At 38.8% G+C, this 22,444-nt stretch overlaps 1 protein-coding gene across 3 annotated transcripts in view; it reads left to right on the plus strand.

The window, feature by feature from the left end:
- The window catches only part of peli1b (pellino E3 ubiquitin protein ligase 1b), a 35,018-nt gene that overhangs the window by 5,847 nt on the left and 6,727 nt on the right, over positions 1 to 22,444 (plus strand). For 2 of the 3 annotated variants that reach the window (XM_043696709.1, XM_043696711.1), the window contains exons 2-4: positions 14,730 to 14,896; positions 19,545 to 19,674; positions 21,859 to 21,960. In XM_043696709.1, coding sequence (XP_043552644.1) covers positions 14,820 to 14,896; positions 19,545 to 19,674; positions 21,859 to 21,960 — 309 coding nt within the window. In that variant the 5' untranslated portion in view covers positions 14,730 to 14,819. The remainder of the gene's footprint in view (positions 1 to 14,729; positions 14,897 to 19,544; positions 19,675 to 21,858; positions 21,961 to 22,444) is intronic. The other variant, XM_043696710.1, reaches the window with a different exon arrangement.

Here is a 22,444-nt window from a genome sequence, read left to right on the forward strand (position 1 = left end):
ACTCGAGAGCATAGGTTTAGGGTGAGAGGGGAAAGATATAAAAGAGACCTAAGGGGCAACTTTTCCACGCAGAGGGTGGTGCATGTGTGGAATGGGCTGCCAGAGGAAGTGGTGGAAAATGATATGATGGCAACATTTAAAAGGCATCTGGATGGATATATGAATAGGAAGGGTTTGGAGGGATATGGGCTGTGTGCTGGCATGTGGGACCAGATTGGGTTTGGATATTTGGTCGGCATGGACTGAAGGGTCTGTTTCCATGCTATATATCTCTGACTCTACGGCAAATACTGATGGCTGTATTTGTGAATGAATATAAATACAGAGTGCAGGAGAGGGTTAATCAATCATTCGAGGTGAATAGCAAAAGCAACTTTTACGCAAAGCAAAGTGTTCCCAAATGTTGAAACCATCCTTTTTAAAAATAATCACTTGTGATACATGGGCATCGCTGGCTGAGGTAGCATTTATTGCCTTTCTCCAGTGCCCTTGAGAAGGTGGTGGTGAACTGCCTTGCTAAACAACTATGGTCGATGTTCTGTCAGTAGACCAACATTGCTATTGGGAAGGAGTTCCAGCATTTTGATCCAATGACAGTTTGGGAATGGTGACTTATTTCCAAGTCAGAATGGTTAGTGGCTTAGAAGGAAACTTGCAGGTGGTGGTGTTTCAATGTAGCTTTTGCCCTTCTTCTCGGTGGAAGTGGTTATGCATTTGGAAGGTGCTGCCTCAAGATCTTTGGAGAATTTCTGCAATGCATCTTCGAGAGAGTACACACTGCTGCTACTGAGTGTCAGCACCAGAGGGAATGCATGTTTGTAGATGCGCTAATGAAGTGGGTTATTTTGTTCTGGATGGTGTCAAGTTTCTTGAATGCTGGAGCTGCAATACCCATCTAGGCAAGTGGGGAGTATTCCATCACACTCCTCACTTGTGCCTAGTAAATGGTTTTGGGATATCAGGAGTTGAGTTGATTGCCACAGTACTCCTAGCCTCTGACTTGGTTTTGTAACCACTATTTGTATAGCGAGTCCAATTGAGTTTCTGATCAGTGGTAACTCCCACGACAGTGGGGGGAAGATAGTATTTGTATGCACAATTGTTACTTGCCACTTGTTAGTCCAAACCTGGATGTTGTACAGATCTCGTAGCATTTGAACATGGATTGCTTCAGTATCTGAGGAGTCACAAATGGTACTGAACATCCCCAGTTCTGAACTTTATGATGGAAGGAAGATCATTGATGAAGCAGCTAGAGATGGTTGGGTCTAGGACAGTACCCTGAGGAACTCCTGCAAAGATGTCCTGGAGCTGAGATGACTGACATCCATCAACCACAGCCACCTTCCTATATGCCAAGGATGACTCTAACCAGCGGAGGGTTTGCCTCCTAATACCGATTGATTCTAGTTTTGTTGGGACTCCTTGATGTCACACTCATGATAGTAGCCTTGATGTAAAGGACTGTCACTCTCAACTCACCTTTGGAATTCAACTCTTTTGTCCATATTTGAATCAGGCTGTAGTGAGATCAGGAGCTGAATAGCCCATGCAGAACCCAAATGGTGTCTCCAAGCAGGTTATTGCTGAGCAGGTGCTGGTTGGTAGTGCTATTAGCGATGCTTTCCATCACTTTCCTGGTGATTGATATTAGACTGGCGCAGTAATTGACCAGTTTGGATTTGACAAATTTTTCACCTTTGTTATATGCCAGTGTTTTATGCCAGAACAAATCTTCTCAAAACTCGCTAAGTGTTTTAACTGTACAGAAACAGCTTGGCTCAGGAGTGGCAAGTTCTGGAGCACAAGTCTTCAGTATGATTGCTGGAATGATTTCAGGACTCCGTGCTTCCAACCATTTCTTATATCAAATAGAGTGAATGGAGTTGGCTGAAGACTGGTATCTGTGATGCTGGGGACCACTGGGGAAGGCTGAGATTGATCATCCAATCGACACTTCTGGGTGAGGATTGTTGTGAATGCTTCAGCCTTTTTCACTAATGTGCTGGGCTCTTCCCTCACTGAGGGTGGGGATATTTGAAGAGCAGCCTCATCCTGAGAGTTGTTTAATATATCCACGACCATTCCCACTGGATGTGGCAGGACTGCAGAGTTTAGCTCTGATCTGTTGGGTGTGGAATCACTTACTTCTGTCTATCAAAGAATAAAGAAAATTTATAGCCCAGGAACAGGCCCTGCGGCCCTCCAAGCCTGAGCCGAACCAAATGTACTGTCTAAACCTGTCGGTCAATTCCTAAGCATCTGTATCCCTCTGCTCCCCACCTACTCATGCATCTGTCCAGACGCACCTTAAATGACTGTACCGTGCCTGCCTCTACTACCTCTGCTGGCAACGCGTTCCAGACACCCACCACCCTCTGTGTGAAGTATTTGCTGTGTGTATTCCCCCTTAAACATTTCACCTCTCACCTTGAAAATGTGACCTCTTGTTATTGAATCCTTCACCCTGGGAAAAAGCTTGTCTCTATCCTGTCTATACCCTTTATGATTTTGTAGACCTCAATCAGGTCCCCCCCCCATAATCTCCTTTTTTCCAATGAAAACAAACCTAACCTACTCAACCTCTCTTCATAGCTAGCATCTTCCATACTAGGCAACATCCTCATAAACCTTCTCTGCACCCTCTCCAAATCGTCCACATCCTTTTGGTAATGTGGCTACCAGAACTGTACTCACTTGCTGCTTATGCTGTTTAGTAGAAAGCGAGGACTGCAGATTCTGGAGATCAGAGTTGAGAGCTGGAAAAGCACAGCAGTCAGGCACATCCAAGGAGCAGGAGAATCGGCGATTCCTGATTCCTGATGAAGGGCTTATGCCCGAAACGTTGATTCTCCTGCTCCTCAGATGTTGCCTGACCTGCTGTGCTTTTCCAGCACCACTCTTGCGACTGCTTATGCTGTTGGCCATGCAAGTAGTCCTGTTTGGTAGCTTCATCAAGTTGACACTTCATTTTCAAATATGCCTGGTGCCGCTCCTGGCATACCCTCCCACAGTCTCCATTAACCTACTGGTCCCCTGGCTTGATGGTAACAATTGAGTAGAGGATATACTGGGCTATGAGGTTTCACAATGTGTTGGAGTACAATTCTGCTGCTGTTGATGGCCCACAGCACCTCCTGGATGTCCAATCTGAGTTATGTCTGTTCAAATTCTGTCCCATTTAGCATGATAATAGTGCCACATAACACGTTGGAAGCTATTCTCAGTGTGAAGGCAGGACTTCATCTCCACAAGGACTGTGTGGTGGTCAAACTTGTCTCTCGATAACTCAAACAAGGATTTTAGTCTGCCTTTTCTATGGCCTATTGCCTCAATAACCAGAATTGCTACACAGCTAGTTTCTTCAACTCCATTTTAACGTTTTATAATTTAAGGTGTAACTATTTTTAACTTTCATTTAGTTTATGGTGGATTCTGACCTAAGTTTTCTTGCTGGCATTAGTGCATTGAATTTTGTAATGCTGGTTAAAAAAAATTGATTGAGATTATGGTTTGTTGTAATGTAGTCTTCTATGGTGTAACTCTCATAATCAGGTTTATACATGTCACTGTTTTCATTGTTTCTGCTCGTCTGTCACAATGCTAAATTTGTGCAAACTTTAAAATGCTACAGCCATTGAAATGTCCCGTTCCAGAAGGAAGATTATTTTTGTCTTTAGTCCCTTCACTTAAAGTGATTGGTGTGGATATTGAAGCCTGTCTAATTCTCATGCAAGTGATTTATTTTATGCTGTCTTAAATGGAACAGCATTATGGATCGAATAACCTCCTGGGAATCCATTTCAAATGAATGTTGTTTTAAGCTAAAAATGTAAATGATTGATTGTTTCTTGATTTAAGTGATTGCTAAAATCTACAAACGGACTAATTGATGTCCTTAACTCATCAGAAACTTTACAATTAAAGTGATTGTAAAGACCCTATTAAAAATACCATGTGTTGCAACAGGAAAATAGAAGCTCTACAATTTTTGAACAAAAACAGTAGGTGTGTAAGTATTGAGTAGTGCAGACTTGGAGTGATCTTTGCAGTTTGTATGTCTCATTTCAGCTTGTATAAAATCAGGGAGGTAGATTTCTTTCAATGAAATATGTGAAAATTGTGCCATTCTGTTAACCATGTGTTCTCTAACACCAAAATATGTGGATATGTAATATAAATTAATTTTTCCTGTATTATTTCAGGTAAATTCCACAAAAAGCATTTCAAACTTTTAGCTAGTTTCAGTTGAGATCTTTTGGTTTTGTTTCCATCCTGAAACAGTTATGTTTTCCATGTTGTCAATCGTTGTTTAGCAACTTTACTCTCATATTTTGTCTTTTATAAAATTTGTTCATGGGATTAAGGTCTTGCTGGCAGGTGCAGCACTTATTTTCCATCCTTAATTGCTCAGAGAACAATTAAGAATCGACTACATTAATGTGGGTCGGGAGTCACATATAGCCAGACCAGGTATCAATGGAAGAATTCCCTCCCTAAAGAATGTTTGTGAATCAGTTTCTTTTATATCAGCTGACAATGGTGGAATAGTTGCTTTTTTTTAACCATTCGAAATTTTTATTGAATTCAGATTTCATCATCTGCCTTGGTGGAATTCAAACCTATGATCCTTAACACTTGCCTGGGATTTGAGATTACTGGTCCAGTGATGTTACCACCATGACGCTACCACCTCGTGTGTCAAGGAATGTAATATGTTTACAATTCGGAAAGTTTTACAAGAGAATGGAGAGTTGGACAGAACTCTGCAGACGGAGGCTGTCTTTTCATCCTAGTTTCGGGGAGGGATTTCTGAAGTTGTGTCTGAGCTTCTACGTTGTAAATAATCCCTGTTTTCAATGTACCTGATTTGAGAATAATAATTGTTTTTAGCAAAAAATACTTCAAAACTGATACTGACCATTTTACTTCTGCCACCATAATCTGACTTGGACACTTTATAGCTGCAAATGTTCCCATTCTTAGTGAAGATGCATGAAACATGGATTAAATATGTCTTCTTGGGCCTTTGCTTCTGTGAGCCCAGAGATCGGAGGTTGTTTGCATCCTATCCAACTAAGGAAAACACTTCAGTAATTTTAAACCTGCCCTGTTGATGTTTATGTTTGCACTTTACAATGGACATTGTTGCATAGTAAATAGGACAAAATGCCCTTATGTTCCACTTCTATCTTCCGATAATTGTCCTTTAGTTATAAAATAATTCTATATTCCATTGAATATAGGCCAGCTCTTGCACAGAGCAATCACTTGCCTCCTCCCCACATTCATGCAGCTCTCTGCCCTAAGCATTTATCAATGCCCTCCCAGACAGTATCACTGAATTGGTATTCATGCCGCACACTCCAAGTCCTAACTAACTGAATGTGTTGAAAAGCTATTTCTTGTGTACCCCCAGTATCTCTGGGCAGTAACCCCAAATGTATGCCCTATGTTTATTAATCTGTAACTATTAAAATAATCTTTTCATGTAAACTCTGTCTGAACCTCTCAAACACCATCTCTTCTCAGCCCACTCTTCTCTGTTGAGAATAGCCCTGCTTCTTATGTCTCTCCACATAACTGCAAACACTTATTTCTGGAACAATTCTCTTAAATCTCCACCATATCCTCTCAAGCTGATACAGTATTAGTTTCCTGAAGTGTGCTCCCCATTAGTGGTAGCAAGATTCAAACTGAGGCTGAGCAAATGTTTTATATATATCCAGCATGATTTCCTGGCTCTTGCTGTCTGCTCCTGTATATAAAGTCTCTAGTTTGTCTGCTTTATTAACTGATTTTTGTTAACTTTTTGTACCCTGTTTTCTTCAATCTTTGAGTCCACACTCTCTCTGTCTGTATATCTTTGTGTGTCTCTCTCTTATATACTCTTCATTTAATCGTGATCAGGTGAAATTTGGAATGCTGCCTTTTGTCAGTACTTTTACAGCACACAAGGAGAGACATTTGCCTTTGTCTAATTGAAGCCTCCTGAATAATAGTTTGAATTACCAGCTATTTTGAGCCTTCAATCCACTGGTGAAATTTTATTCTGCATTTCCCAGAAAGAAGAAATGTGGAATGAATAAATAATCTACTTGCAATCTACACCAATATTTTGGCAAACACAATATTCCTCTGAGAAAAATAGATTTATCCTGGATCTATATTTGAATTATAGTCAAAAAATTGTCAGCTGATAGTTTCCTCAGTGAATCTGGCAGTGAGTAGCCGATTTCAAGTCTAGGATGGTCTAAATTCAATATTCCTATGTAAGGTTTTGGTTAGCTGGGATATGAGCTATGTTACAGTGGGGCTTATTAACTCCATTAAAAAGAAATGAAAATTAGCTGGAATTCCTGCCCCTTTTTGGAATGGTTGAAGTCTGCAGGAAATAGATACTGGGCACGTACACATTACCTGAAGATAGGTTGGCAGTTGACCTTTTGCAGTTCCTTTTTTTAATGTAAAAAAAATGGCCATTTATAGGAGGCAAAGGAAGAGGAAAAGATGTAAAATGATGTAAAAAGGGGGAGAAGGTACCGTATTGACGCTGTATCCTTAATCATGAGCACTGTCATTTCTAGTTCCTCAACTTCCAAAATTATCTTCTTTTTGGTGTCTATCTAACCCAAGCGAACTCTGTTGTATCTTAGAGGCGTGAAATTAGATTTGAATTGCTTGCAATGAATTTGCATCTAACCAAGATTTCTACATTAATAAGTGCAATGCTAATTACACATTCTCATTGAGTGGATGAAAAAGATGCATCAGTTTGTAAAGTATGTTGGTAGATGTAATATTCCAACAATTGATTCTGCTTTCTGTGATTTTTAGGTTAATAGCAGTGATTTGAATTTAATAGATCCAAGCTATAAGTTTGCTTAATTAAAAATCTTTTGAGATAACACTCCATGTTAGGTTACAGCAGCTGTTTAGTGAGCAAGATCTGCAAGAAGACAATTACATCAAGAATGCATACATCAGACACAGGCCAACTTTTGTACTTGCCATACCTTGTCTAAACTGAAACTCTAAGGGATACTAATGAGCTTTGTTTCCAACTGTTTATTGTCTCTTCCTTTTCCCTACCCTGTGACCTATTACCACAAAATGCAATGCTGATTGTTGTTTTTTTTCCATTAAGATTGCCATTACTTTTCATGTTTTGATCAGGGCGGTCACTAAAGCCTTAATTGTTTAAGCAACATTCTGTTGCAGCTGGAGCAGATGACTTTGAACAGTTAAAAATGTCTGTAGGTTAAAAAAATAAGGTTTTCAAGCCCCGACTAGTCTTATACCTATGTTACATTAAAGTTGAGTGTTTACCAATGGTACCTAACAAATATTAAGTGTGTTATACTAGAGGTGCCAAACTTGAATCAATATGTATAGAAAACGATGGACAATTTGGCAGCCTTGAATTGAATTCTGCCTAATGACGAGTACACATGTGTGCGTGTGTGTGTATATGCTGAACTTTAATGTTGGAAGAATGTAGCCTCTTTCCTGACAAAAACATTTTCTTTTTGCTTGGAGCTTTGAAAACATTTCAATGGTGCAGTGTTAAGCACTTGCCTCCTGAGGTTGATCACGTATCCCCTGCCTTTTGTGCATTCTGCACAGTTACATTGTTGCTATCATATTAAAATCAACTTAAACTTATTTGTGTCACAGTAGTAGTGATTTGTAGTACAGTAGGTGATTTGTTTTTGATCTGGGATTAGGTCAGAATTATTATCCTTTTGAGTAATGAAACAGGATGTATACAATATATCTTTGTTCTGTTTTAAAAAATCATGTTTTTTGATTGGATTATGATTATTTCCGGCTTATCAAACTTTTCATTGTATGGGTGGTTTCTTTGTCGTAACCATGTGGTTGTATATGCGCAAGTCTTACATTTTTAAGTAAGCTCAGACAACAAACCTACTGCACAGATGTGATTTTGGTGTGGAATTTTACAATGTGTGTACCACCTAATGATCTGGTTTGATGTTGATTTGTACTATGTAACATCACATTAAAACAGCTTGTCAGACTTTTTTACTATTCAGTTTGAATAATATGCAAAAATATTCATTTTCATCTTTAACCATATAATAGTTCACATTTTTGAAAGGAGCATTTCATTCACCGAATTATTTGGAGCAAGATTAACTGTGTTAATGTTTGCTAGTGATTAAAGTTATGGTGAATTCAGCTTTCCCCTTGGAAGGCATACTCATTGAGAAAAGAAAAAGGTTAGATAGGTTTTTTAAAAAGCACCTAGGCTACCTATTACAAATTAACTTGGAAATGTACCTTGTGTGTAGATTATGATTGCTGCCGTTAACTCTACAAAACAGAAATTATAACACAATTTATAAGCACTTCCCAGTTTGCTTAATAAATGGCAAAAACGATTTAAATTTATCCGTTTCCTCCCTCACTCCCATCAGAAGTGTTGACCTGTCGCTTAACAATCTTTCATCGCTTACTTCCTAGTACCACATCTGAGTTCCCAGTTTTCATGTCATTGTAGGCTTTGTGGGTTAGCAATGTCAATCATATGTACATTGTCAACAGATTAGGAGCAGGAATAGCTTTTTTCATTCTACTGTATATATGCACACGCGCGCGCGCACACACACACACACACGCACGTTGAATGTTGAGTTCAGTCACAGTGCTCCTGCTACATCCTGGACTAACAATTAATTCAGAATAAAGGTCAAGATTTCCTTTTTTTTTGGTTGAAGTATACTGAGTAGTCTGTGCATCAAGAGTATTCCTGTTCCAAACCCGGGATTGAACCTGTATAACTGAGGGCTTCAGCATGAAATGTTGATTTTCCTGCTCCTCGGATGCTGCTTGACCTGCTGTGCTTTTCCAGCAACACACACTCAACATTAACTAAAATTAATATCTGTTTTGGTTGTGGTTTGATATTTAACTTTTGTATACAGATGAGCACACTGGGCCATAATCTCTACACAAAACAAAACACAGAATTATTCTGAATCATTTGTCTTTTGCCTTTGCACTTAGTGTCAGCTTATTCATACTTTGATCTACCAGGGAGGATGTTCAATTCTAAATGCTGCAAAGTGGAGAGCAACTGAAGATGTTTAATACTGTGCCAAATATTTCACATTGAGATATCCTCTTCAGTTCTCCAGTTATCAGTTGAATACTTTTTTGTTAGGTTGCTGTGAATTAGCTTAAGTCTGTCAGGCGGAGTGTCCCGTATTGTTTGGAATAACCAACAGTTGCTGTTTTCACCTGGCAATATTCTGAGACCCAATGTAGATTCTTGACATTTTATGAAATCAAAGCTAAATTCAAAGTACTCATCCTGAGGTTTTTCATAATCTGATAATTTAAAACAGATTTATTTAAATTCAAGTAGCTTTTCAAATAACATGGCAGGTACATGACATTACAATCTGTATTTTCATGCCCTCAAATAAACTCCCTTTTCTTGCTATTTGTACTGCTGCTTAGACTTCTATTGTCAGTAAATAGTCATTTCGCTTTTCCTTTTTGACAGGGAATTTAAAGAAGGTGGCTCCATTAATTCATGGTCTGTGCATTATTATAATGGATGCAGGCTTATGCTTCAATTAACCTGCATTGTCAATTTAACATCTGGGCATATAATTGTGGGTCATTATAATCCATAGCCACCAAACACATTCAAAGTATAATTTAAACCAGCTGTCGCAGGACCTCAGACCTGCAACCACCTTTCTTATTTCTTTGTGTATCTTGCTGTTGGCATACCACATTCCCTTCCCCACACACTGATCACGGGTGTGTACCAGACACCCTATTTTGCTGACAGCTCTGTGATCCTTCTTTCTAAGGTAATGGATTTGGGGGTTAAAAATAGAAAATCCTGGAAAAACCTTTTTCCCTTTCATTCGAATAGCACTTTTCATTTTTATTTCTTATCTCCAGCATTTGCAGTATATTGACTATATTTTAATGGATTTTAAAGACAATATTCTGTCTTAGCGTTTTTTTTAAAGTTGGTATGTACATCAACTAGTTTTGATTTATTCTTTGCCCTTTCACCGCTTAACCTCTTTGAAATTAATCTGTTTAAGGGATCAAAGGGTATAGGGAGAAAGTGGGAACAGCATATTGAGTTGGATGATCAGCATGATCATGTTGAAAAGCAGAGAGACATAAGGAGCTGAATGAGCACGCTTGCTCCTATTTTTCTTTATTTCTATAATCCAGGTACTCTGAAATTTAGCATATGTTACACTAAAGTACAACTTTGCCAATGCTAAACCAGCCCATCAGCTATCCCCAATCTCTAGCGCACATCCTGTATTTGTGTGGCTTTGAACATTAATGTCTGAATAGGTTTAATGGTTATGACTTGCTTGTTTCATTCTCTCTTTGAATTGATTGAATTTCTGCTGCTTCTAATTTGTATTTTTGTATGTGCACTTGGTCATGATTCTTACTAATTCCACTCTCCGTTATTGCTCCTTTATGGCCTTTTAAATAAAAGATGTCTTCTGTATTGTGAGCCATTGAGGTCACCATTATCAGCAGGAAGGCATTCTTGATGTATGTGTTTATTATGTAAGTTACATTTAACTTTGAATGAAATTTCTTTAAGCTCAGTGCTTGATAATGGATCATTCTTCTTTCCCCAGCCATTTTAACAAAGGGCCAATTTCATTTTACTTGCCGTCTGTGTATGTTCCTGGTGCCTTGTTGCTACTCTGTATGATGTACTGTCTTTAAAATATGTTGGACAGTTAGAACAAGTTCTCCCTTCACAGTTGGGATTTGACTTTGGCAGCTACTTTTTAAAAAAAAACTAAATGAAGTTGAGGCTTTTTAAACTATTAAAATGAAAGTTCAAACTTTGTACTTGGTTGTCAAGCCTCTAGTTTGAGGCCTGATCTTAAACTTTAAACTGTTAACATTTGAAAAGAAGTATGCCAGCTCCTGGAGCATTTGAACTGTTGGAAAACTTTGAGTCAGAAGTCACAAACAGGATAGTAAATTCAATCAGCTTGACTTTAAATGTATCCTTGGCTTGTGTCTTGAATATTAGATTTACTGAAACATTTGATTTTTGATCCACAATCCCACTGGCTTGTTCTATGTTTCCCACTGGTACTTAAGGTTAAAAAGCTTCCTTGAATAACAATCTGAAGAATTAGTATCCAACTCATTAGCTTTTTAAGTTATTGTTGCACTACTTGCTGGGATGGATTGGAAAGGTAAGGACAACTTTTCTCAAACTTCGTGAATTTGAACAAGAAGTTGGTCAAATCTAATGAGAAAGCTATCTTCATCCCCAGGGTTCATGAGCTTGAAGCTCTGTTTGTGATATTCAGGTCTTTTAGTGCTTTAAACATATTGTCAACATTTATTTTAAAAAAAACACAAGCTGAACTCTAAGTGAAATAGGATGTGATTTGCAATCGGTAGCAATTGAAAGTCTCAAGTTCTGATGAGACAAAAAGGGAACTAGCCAAGGCAAACTGAGATGAAAGTTGCTGAACAGGATTGTGCATTAACAATTTTCCAATTGTAATTATTTGGGTACAGACTGGACAGTCGTACTGAAAGTTAAGACTCTGCTCAAGTTGTTGATCATAGGATGAAGTCGAGAAGTTAAAATATGATTCAGGAGGTGCCTAAGTTTGGTAATACAAGTAATTATTGAATTGAATACAGTAGAGAAATAAACAAAAATAGACTGTTAAACTTCAGAGGGTGCAGAAAAGATTTACAAGGATGTTGCCAAGGTTGGAGGGTATGTGTTATAGGGAGAGGCTGAAAATTCCCTATAGCATCAGAGGCTGAGGGCTGAACTTCTCGAGGTTTATAAAATCATGAGAGATGTGGATAGGGTGAGTAGCCAAGGTCCATAAGGCTCTGGTCAGACCACATTTGGAGTATTGTGTGCTGTTTTGGGCCCTATATATTAGGAAGAATGTATTGGCCCTGGAGTATGTTCAGAGGAGGTTCATAAGAATGGTCCCGGGAATGAAAAGCTTAACATATGAGAAATGTTTGAGGACTCTGGGTCTGTACTCTATGATGTTTAGAAGAATAAGGGGGGATCTAATTCAAACATACAAAATACTGAATGGCCTGGACAAAGTGGATGTTGGGAAGATGTTTCCATTGGGCGGAGAGACTAGGACCCGAGGACACAGCCTTAGAGTAAAGGGAAGACCTTTTAGAACGGAGGGAGGGAGAAACTTCTCAGCCAGAGAATAGTGAATCTCTGGAATTCATTGGCACAGAAGGCTGTGGAGGCCAGGTCACTGAGTATATTTAAGACAGAGATAGATAGATAGGTTCTTGAGTATCAATTGGTCTCCCCAATTGTAGATAAAAGAGACCATAAGACATAGGAGCCGAAATCAGGCCATTCAGCCCATCGAGTCTGCTCTGCCATTCAATCATGGCTAATAAGTTTCTCAACCCCATTCTCCTGCTTTCTCCCTGTAACCCTTGACCCCCTTGATACTCAAGAACCTATCTATCTATCTCTGTCTTAAATATACTCAGTGACCTGGCCTCCACAGGAATTGGTAAAACAAAGTGAAATGGCACCTGACCCTGACTGCATGCATTGCAACCAAAAAAGCTTTATGGTCAAGACACCATAAAGTATTTCACAGCAAATGAAGTGCACTCTTTGTAAACTGGCATACACACAATTAAACATGCGGTATGGTCTTTGAGATTGACATAAATTAGCTGGTAATTTGATGGTTACAGTGGATGAGACATAAATATTGGTCAGTAAATGCCTTCAAATAATGGTGGGGTTTGTTTAAATCCACGTAAGCAGATAGGTTTAACATCAATTAAAAGATGCTGCCACTAACAATGTGGCAGTTTCCAAAGGGAAATCTAGATTATGTATCCTGAAATTCTGCATTGTGGTTTGACCCAGCTTTTTGCTACTCCGAGGCAAGGGTATCATGTCAAGTTGACACTTAGAAGATGATCAGCAGAAGATGAAAGAGGCTAGAATCTGTTTTTAATGATATAAGTAGTTATGAGATCTAATGGCCCACCAGTAATAGCGGTAGAAGCATAATCCATAATATGTTTGTAAGTGAAGTGGAGATGTTTTGAAAATTTGTGAAAGCTAAAACAAGTTGGTTAGCTTTTGGAGGATAGGTTTCTCCGGCTGATAAATTATAGTACGAACCTTTTCTGTCCAAGCAAATGGTAAGATCAAGATCTTGCAGTATATATTTGATAAGACTGGAATCGCGAGAATGAATGTGGAGAACTCCGTTTGCATTGTGCTGGTGCAGGTTACTGTCAATGGTGATTAATGGAAGCAATTTAAGGTGACTAAATTAAGAGTATCGCAAAAATGTATTGTGTAATCATATTAATGCCTTTGTTTGTCAAGTCTGATGCCCTTTTGGTGCCAGAGTGTCTAGTGGCAATATCGCTGCAGTATATAAATCTTGTACTATGCTAGGTATGGACTTGTTTTCTATTCAGTGACACTTAATAAATTTCAATATATTTTTCCAGCCTGGAAGCTGAAATTCCATGTTAACTCTGACTTGTTATAAATTGAATTTGGAGCAATGGCAGTGTTGTCTGTTAAAGCTCCCAGGCTCTTGTGGTAATTGATGATCTCCTGGGACTAGAAGGAAAATAGTTCAATCTCTGAAGCTGAAAAATTATGGCATCACTAATGTGGAAATATGAAAACTATTTCCACAGTTCGTAGACTGCGTACATGTGTTCTAAATTTAACTGGTGCCAAATTCTGAATTATTAAGAAAGAGTTTTATTGAAAATAAGTTTGTAAAAGATCTAGATGATAATTTTTAATAAAACTAATGTGAAGCTTTTCTTTGGATTAGGAAGGGCAAAGGAAGAAACAAACAAGAGCATCTTATAAAGAAACCTCTGATGATGAGAATGAATGGGAGTTTTGAATATTTTAAGTGTTTTGCTAACTGCATATTTAACTAGAGAGCACAACTGCACTCCTTCAACTTTCTTCAGCATATTCGGTATTTGGAGATGTGCTGAGAGTACATAAGTACAAATGCAATTTAGGTCTGAGAAAGCTTACAATAAATGTGTGGGCATTTTCATGACTTAATTGTTACAATGCACTTGTACAAACGTGCTGCTTTCTGCCCTGGGTTTATATTTTCTATTTACTGACTACATACTATAAGGAAGTTGCACTTCACATGCACATTTCGTTATCCTTCCTGTAACAACAGTGTGTTCCTCAATTTCCAAGACTAGGAAAACAGTGAATAATGGATGATTTCTATGTAGGCAAGATTAAATTTTAATAGGTTGCTTAACCATTTCTGTACAATAATTGTACTAGAAAAGCAACTTGAAATAAAAGTGAATCCAGCATGACTGTTGAGTTAAAAGTTAAATTTTTATCCTATAATTTTTAATCCAAGGGAAATGATTGCTGAAGGCAAAGAAGTCAGATGTTTCACATTTTCCTTTTGCTGTTGTAAAAGGCATGTACAATTCAATTGGGAGCCTTCTTACTGTTGCATAAATATTTTCTCTAATTGATTTTCTTGTGAATTTGCTCTGTGTTTTCCTGCATGTTTATACCAATGATTTATTATAATAGATTCATCATCTTGTGCACTATGTATCTGTGAATGTTTGTTTGTTAAATAGTTACACTGTACAGAATATTATGAACTCTCCATGTGGATTGTAGTAAATTCTGTTCTATTTATTTACAGAAGCTTTGAAAACAAATAATGAAAAATCAGTGTCAAGATTCCAAACTCTGAAGAAAAGTCCAAAGTGTGCTAAACCACCTCGCCCAGCTCATGTTTTCTCCTGATCAAGAAAATCTTTCTTCATCCACCAAAACACCCATTAAATATGGAGAAATCATTGTGTTAGGGTAAGCATTGCATGTGTAATTAAGGGAGAAATAGAAGGAATTACTGATTATTAAACATTTTGTCCCAAAGCACTGATCCCTGCCCTTTTGATATATATTTAAACAATTTGCTATTTATAAAATATGGTTTAAAATATGGTAGTCCTCCTTTAAAACTACTAAACGTCGACCGACCTTTTCATCTCCTAGTGACAACAGTATCTCCTCCTTTGACCTGACAGAGTTTTATTAAAACAATTTCTCTATAAAGCAGAGTACTTTTAAATAATATCAACGAAGGTTGTTGTTAGTTGAGATGATTTAATCTTGATTTTTGAGAAACTCAGCATGTTTACAGATTATTCTTTTTCTAATGTTGTTTTCCTCTTTTACTTATGATTTCAAACTGGATAGGTTTCCCTAAATTCTGAAATACTTCTGTAGAGTCATACAGCATAGAAATAGGCCCTTCGGCCCACCACGTTTATGTCAACCAATGAACACCAAACTACACTAATCCCATTGAACCACACTTGGTCCATAGTCTCAGGCTGAAGGGGGAATCTGATTGTGGGATACAAAATTGAGAGGTATAGACAGAGTATAGATCATTCTCTATGTCTAAGACCAGAGGGTATGTGTTTACGGTGAGGAACAAGTGGTTTAGATTGGGCTCACCTTGGATCTCTTTGCCTGCGATAAATTACTGTCATATTCTGCATATTTCCTGGCTATTAAATCTGAAGAGAAGTGGCATATTAAAAAAAAGTATGAAGCAGTTAGTTTATGAAGTTGCCAAAAAAAAGTCTAATTAAAATGATCACATTGAAGCCTTTAAAAAGTTTCATTTTAAAGTAAACCATCAGCGTACAAAACAGAGAATATGCAGGTGAGTTGAACTTAAAAAGCAATGCAGGCACTTGTCCTTATTATTTACTTTGTCCCTGTCTTGGGGTTAAATTGTTAAACTTGGCACAGTGATGAAGTGAATAAGATTAATAGATGGCAATTCTTTGGCAGCCTTCCATTGTATAGAGGTCTTTGATTTTGTACCTGGGATGTCATCCATCAAATGAATGTGGCTAATCGTTGGTTTAGCGAGTTTATGTCGATGGACTCGGCACACTTCAGGATCTCTTGAGTTATTGACCTTGTCCTGCTAAGAGATGCTGATAGCATATTTGATGCCTTCACTGTCTCAGATGAATGTCAACATCTCTTAATCAGGACAAGGTCAACAACTTGAGATCCTGAAGTGTACTAATTCCAACAACATAAACTCACTGTTAACTCAACGCAGTGAACGTGAAAACTGTTCATCTTCTCTTTTGCCGAGGACATTTATCAACTCTCAGCACGGTAGAGGAGTGTTGGATTGCTAGACTTTTGTGTTCTCAATCAGGTGGCTGTTGTTCCACAACTTCGACATCTCCCACATTGCAAAAATTGTACTGTTTTGATTTTAGCATTGAGTGGCATTGCTGGTGATTTTGGAGCTGAGATGTGTGAAGTTCTCAATAATCTCCAGCACCACATCAGCAATGCTGATAGAAATATCCTGGATCATTTGTCTTCCTGATGCTGATGGGTCAAACCAAACTCTTCCAGGAGTGGTAGAGTTGGTCCATTTGCTGTTTCAGGTGTTCTTCTGTATCAACTATTCATACTGCATCATCAGTGCCAAGCCGGTCTTTAAGAACAAGGCATCCTTTGATTTAGATCTCAAATGAGCATGGCTGAACAACCTTCAGTCAGTTCTGGTACAGAGGAACCTCAATTATCCAAAGGACATGGGCGGGGAGTATTTTGTTCAGTTAATCAAATTCCGGATAATCGAATGCTGGAAAACATAAGTTTAGCCAAGCATTGGGACCTTGCGATCTTGCCAGGTAATCCAATATTCAGATAATCGGGGTTCCTCTGTGTACAGGTAGGTACCCTCTATAAAATGACCTGAAGATCGGTGACAGCAGCAAAGAGAAGAATGTGGAAGAAAGTGAGGACTGCAGACGCTGGAGATGAGAGTCGAGAGTGTGGTGCTGGAAAAGCACAGCTGGTCAGGCAGCATCCGAGGAGGAAGAGAATTGAGGTTTCAAGCATAAACTCTTCATCAGGAGAAGAATATGTCAGAGTGTCAGTGCTGGAACACAACCCTGTTAGACTGTACTATGACTGTCAAAGGTCCTGGAGTTGCCTTATCCTAGGTTGACCTTCCCCATCATGTTGCCATGGAGAAAGGTCAGATTGAGAGCTTCTGTTGGCAGCCTGATCTCTTCTTTTTCAAGTTGATCATGTCTGCTCCCATAATGAATGCCCTGGTGAGAAGGTTAGTTATTTTATTTGGGGTCTGTATACCACTCATACCAATGTCATCTTTCCCTTGTTTCTTACCTCTGCCCAAATGGACTCTGCAACATTTGAGCCTAGGTCATCTCTCTCATCTGGCCTCGTTTCAACTCTTATTAATAATGCCCACCCACCACCTGTTCCTCTCGTCGTGTTTCTCGGAAAGGTCAAATGTCCTGAACTTAAAGCTCCCAGTTATTTTTAAGATTGGATTCCCTACAGTGTGGCAACAGGCCCTTCCGCCCAACAAGTCCACACCCACCCTCCGGGGAGGGAGGGACCCACCCAGACCCATTTTCCTCTGACTAATGTACCTAACACTTCGGGCAATTTAGCATGGCCAATTCACCTGACCCGCACATCTTTGGGTTGTGGGAGGAAACTGAAGCACCCGGAGGAAACCCACGTAGACACGGGGAGAATGTGTAAACTCCACACAGACAGTCGCCCAAGGTGGGAATCGAACCTGGGACCCTGGTGCTGTGAGGCAGCAGTGCTAACCACTGAGCCACTGTACAGTTTTGATGTTCTTGTAACAATACTTCTGTAATGACTAATTCATTTCCCTTGATGTGTACCATCAATTTGTCCACCTTATTCGGAATGCTTTCTGCATTAAGATACAAAGTCTTTGAATATGAAGAAGGGTCACTGAACCCGAAACGTTAACTCTGATTCCTGTCTACAGAAGCTGCCTGACCTGCTAAGATCTTCCAGCAATTTCTGTTTTTGTTTCAGATCTCCAGCATCCTCAGTTTGTTCTTTTTCTTTTATCTTTAAATTTGTTCTGTTTTTGAATATCCCTGTACATTAATAGTTCCTTGGTACAATATGACACTTACGCTTGTTTTTGTTGGAGATCTTTAGATTAGATTAGATTAGATTAGATTACATTACAGTGTGGAAACAGGCCCTTCGGCCCAACAAGTCCACACCGACCCGCCGAAGCGCAACCCACCCATACCCCTACATTTACCCCTTACCTAACACTACGGGCAATTTAGCATTGCCGATTCACCTGGCCTGCACATCTTTGGACTGTGGGAGGAAACCGGAGCACCTGGAGGAAACCCACGCAGACACGGGGAGAATGTGCAAACTCCACACAGTCAGTCGCCTGAGGCGGCTACATGATATTTAAGATTATGCACTGTTTGATCAGAGTGAGTCTGTTTAATAACAGACTAAATAGGATATGCTTTTATATCTGTATAGCTGGGATGATGTGCCTCTCAACTCCCATTTTGGCTTGCTTTTCTTCTTCATCCTTGCCCTCCACTCCTTTGCTCATCTTCCATTTTGGTAATCGTGAGCTTGAAGAGGTAGCTTCTTAGAAGGCCCTGAAAGAGAAAGAAGTGCAAAGCATTATGCAATTTAGCACTTCATCCTTTTCGATTTCTCCTTCAATGGTTGCCATCTCTTACTGTTACTTATTGTATCCTGATAGCAGAGCATAGTGGGCATTCCTTGTGGTTTGAAACAATTTTGTAACTAAAGACTGGTGAAAATCCCTTGGTAGGATAGCACTTGTGGCTTGAGTGTGATTGTAGATAATCAGTGTTTTGGTTTCACTCCTATCTGGAAAACGGTGACATGTAACCAAAAAGAGTAATAGTGTTTCCAACTTGTCCCCCTCTTTTCATCCAAATTCTCTTTCCATTTTCCTTGTGCTTTTTGGGAATGTGAACTTGTTACTCAGTGGATTCCTATTTTGTCTTTATTGATGTGAGATATGTGGGGCAGTTCTCCTATGAAATGAAGACTTCAATGATACAGGCAGCTTCACTTGTTGCCACCTATTAACATAGGTGCTGCTTGCTTCAATAACTAACTGAGTCAGATCCATATTTTTGCAGTGCCATTGCTTTTTTTATTAATATTTCCAAGATTGTAGTTTATAGAATACTCTAAATGCCTGATGTTTGTACGTCATATGTGCAGATGTGTTAGGATGGAGGTGATGTGTTCTGTTACCTGGGACATGTGGGGAGTGTGGATTAATTTGACTTCTTTGTTCCACAGGTAAAATGTCTTGCAAGTATTTTTAGTTAAATAACTTGTCCAGTCATGGTAAAAGATGCACTGCTGAATTATGCCTATGCAATATGTTTCTGGTATTATCTGTACTGGTTTAAATTTGAAACAAAAGAATCTGGTATGTGAACTTTTGGCACCTGAAGAGTTAATCTATCTAATGAAACTTGCCCTGAAAGTAGGAGAGAATTTAATTATTTACAGTAACCAGAGTTTGGGGTTTAGCTTGAATTGTAAATATTTAATTGCAATATTTTCAAGTGTTAGATTTCTCCTTCTGTCTTACAAGGTACAATGGATCGCTCCCAAATGGAGACCGAGGACGAAGAAAAAGCAGATTTGCTTTGTTTAAAAGGCCAAAGCCAAATGGTGTGAAACCAAGTACAGTGCATGTTACCTGTACCCCTCAAGCAGAGAAGGTACTTCAAATGCAGTTTTCGGTTGATGAATACACTGGAACATTGTTTATCCTGAACTCTCTTAGGCTGCAAACACTAAAAAGGCATAGTGGGTTAAAATAAAACCATTCCCTCTTCATGGGTGTGATTTCTTTGTATTTCGTTTGGAGCTTGTTTTAGTGAGAAAGAGAACTGGGGATTCGGGAGATTCACTGGACCGATATTTCCAACTTGTACTGAAGAAATCAGTGGGCTGAAGACAGAGATGAAACTTCATGCCAACTTCTGAAATTATTAATGTGTTATGGAAGGAAGAAAAAGTAATTTTTGCACAGATGGAGTCTTATTTCATATTAATTCCAGTGCTACATTTGAAATATTCATGTGCACCATTTTCAATGGTAGAAAGTTAATAGCAATATTCAGACCCAAGACTAAGTCTGTCTTATCTATACTCTTTCTACTGAAGAAAGAAAAACAAACTAGGCCCCATAAAAAGAGATGGGGGTCAAAAAATAATAAATTTAATCTAGAACGATCTGAATGTCACAAAGTTCATGTCAAGAAATTGAGTCGATTGTGGAACCATTGTTTGGAGTCAGCTCCCCATAGTCCACATTAGGTTAGAAAATGTGTTGTAAATTTGATTTTTTTTGTGTGTTTGGTTTCAAGCATAATTTGAATGCAAGTTACAGGGTAACATATGTCACTTCTTACAGTTCAGTGATCAGAGCAATTCATTTAGAGTTTAATTAATGATGCTGATTTGAAAGTATAAAGATCTGACATCTTTTTGGCATGTTCCTCACTCTGTGATGCCACATAAATTAAATGTGGGTGGATTTCATAGCAGAAGAGTGATGTGCTTTTTATAGATACTATTCAAATCTTCCAGCTTTTCCTGCATCAGCACTTTTTCACTGGGGGCTGAAAGCAGATGAATTCAAATTCATTTTCTTCCCATTTACCTTTGAGACTGGCAATGGGAGGGATGCCCTGCTGGTTTAATAGGTATATATTCAAACTTTCTGTGCAGATTCACATTACAGATCTTTAACATTCCTGGTTTGTGCCCAGATTGTGGAGTGCATTTGTTTTTATTCATTTGTGGAAGTGGGCGTCACTGGCTGGCCAACATTTATTGCCTGTCCCTAGTTGCCTTTGAGAAGGTGGTGGGGAGCTGGCTTTTAAACTGCTGCAGTCCACTTGCTGTGATTGACCCACAATGCCCTTAGGGAGGGAATTCCAGGATTTTGACCTAGTGACAGTGAAGAAATGGTGATATATTTCCAAGTCAGGATGGTGAGTGGCTTGGAAGGGAACTTGTAGGGGGATGGTGTTCCCATGTATCTGCTGCCCTTGTCCTTCTGGGTGGAAGTGGCTGATAGTTTTGGAAAGTGCTGTTTAAGGACCTCTGGTGAATCTTGGGCTGCGAATGAGAAACAGTCCACTTAATCCTGGCTGAACTGTGTGAGAACATGTCAAATAAGAACAAATTTAAAATTGGCTATGATGCTTCCCCCCCCAATGGTTACAAAGTTAATTGATACTTGATACCTAGATGCACTTATTTAAAGCACTTATTTTCTCAGTGTCACTGTTCTGTGCGCATTAGCGATGTCTGAAACCTATGTTTGAGCAATGAAGGAGTTGCTCATGATGCATCTCAGTTGTGTTGAAAATTCTGGCTGTTCATTGAAAGGCACCAGACTTTCACACCATTCAATATGATTGGGGGCAAGTGGAGTCCAATCACCTGGCTGAACTCTGGATTGTTGGTTGGCACCAAGGTGTCCATGCTTCCAGCTTCTCCACATGATACCCCCAAATAAGAAGGAAACCGTTGTTAACATTTTAAGGAGTTTATGAAAGGAATGAACACAATTACTAAGAAAGAGACTGATGATGAATGTGATATATCATTTGGCAGTTGTTGATGGACTGAAAGTAGTGGGTGATAAAATTGCAGTCCTCTTTCCATTTTTCCAGTGAACCTGATGGAGATGGTGGATGTGGTGATTGTTGTAGGATCTGTGTGGGCAGGATCATCCCAGTTTAACTGGAATGGTTTGGTAATGTGAAAGCTCAAAAATCTGAGCTATCTTTAAAGTTTGCAAGAAAGTGGATCTATTTGCTGGAAACGTACTTCTTTAATCTCATCATTTTCCTTTTGTTTAATATAGTCTTTCTTTAATTTTTTAATAGGCAATAAATAACAAGGACCAACACAGTATTTCATATACACTCTCACGTGCTCAGACAGTGGTGGTAGAATATACACATGACAACAATACAGATATGTTCCAGGTAACTTGTGTTTTGTTTTATTAAGCATTAATGTTCTCGTACAAGTGAAACATTACAGGTAGTTGAATATGACTTTGGCCTAGTTAAAATTCCACAGCTGATTATCTTTTATGTATTTTCATATGAATCAGCTAGGCTGCAATATTTTAAATGTTTTTAAAATAGGATCTTAAAAGGATGTACGTAATTTAGATTAAAGGCTCAACATCTTCATGGTACAGGATGTGCTGATCTCTGACATTTGAGGTAACCAAGTGTAGTTTTTATTTGTGAAATAAACTCATTATAAAAGCAGCTTTTAGAGTCATACGGCACAGAAACAGATCCTTTGGTCCAACCAGTCCATGCGAAGCATAATCCCAAACTCACCTAGTTCCACCTGCCTGCTCCTGGCCATATCCATCCAAACCTTTCCAGTTCACCAGTGGTGTGCTACAAGGATCAATGCTGGGTCCACTACTTTTCATCATTTATATAAATGATT

Source organism: Chiloscyllium plagiosum, chromosome 9 (assembly GCF_004010195.1).
Source record: "Chiloscyllium plagiosum isolate BGI_BamShark_2017 chromosome 9, ASM401019v2, whole genome shotgun sequence".
Lineage (NCBI taxonomy): Eukaryota > Metazoa > Chordata > Chondrichthyes > Orectolobiformes > Hemiscylliidae > Chiloscyllium > Chiloscyllium plagiosum.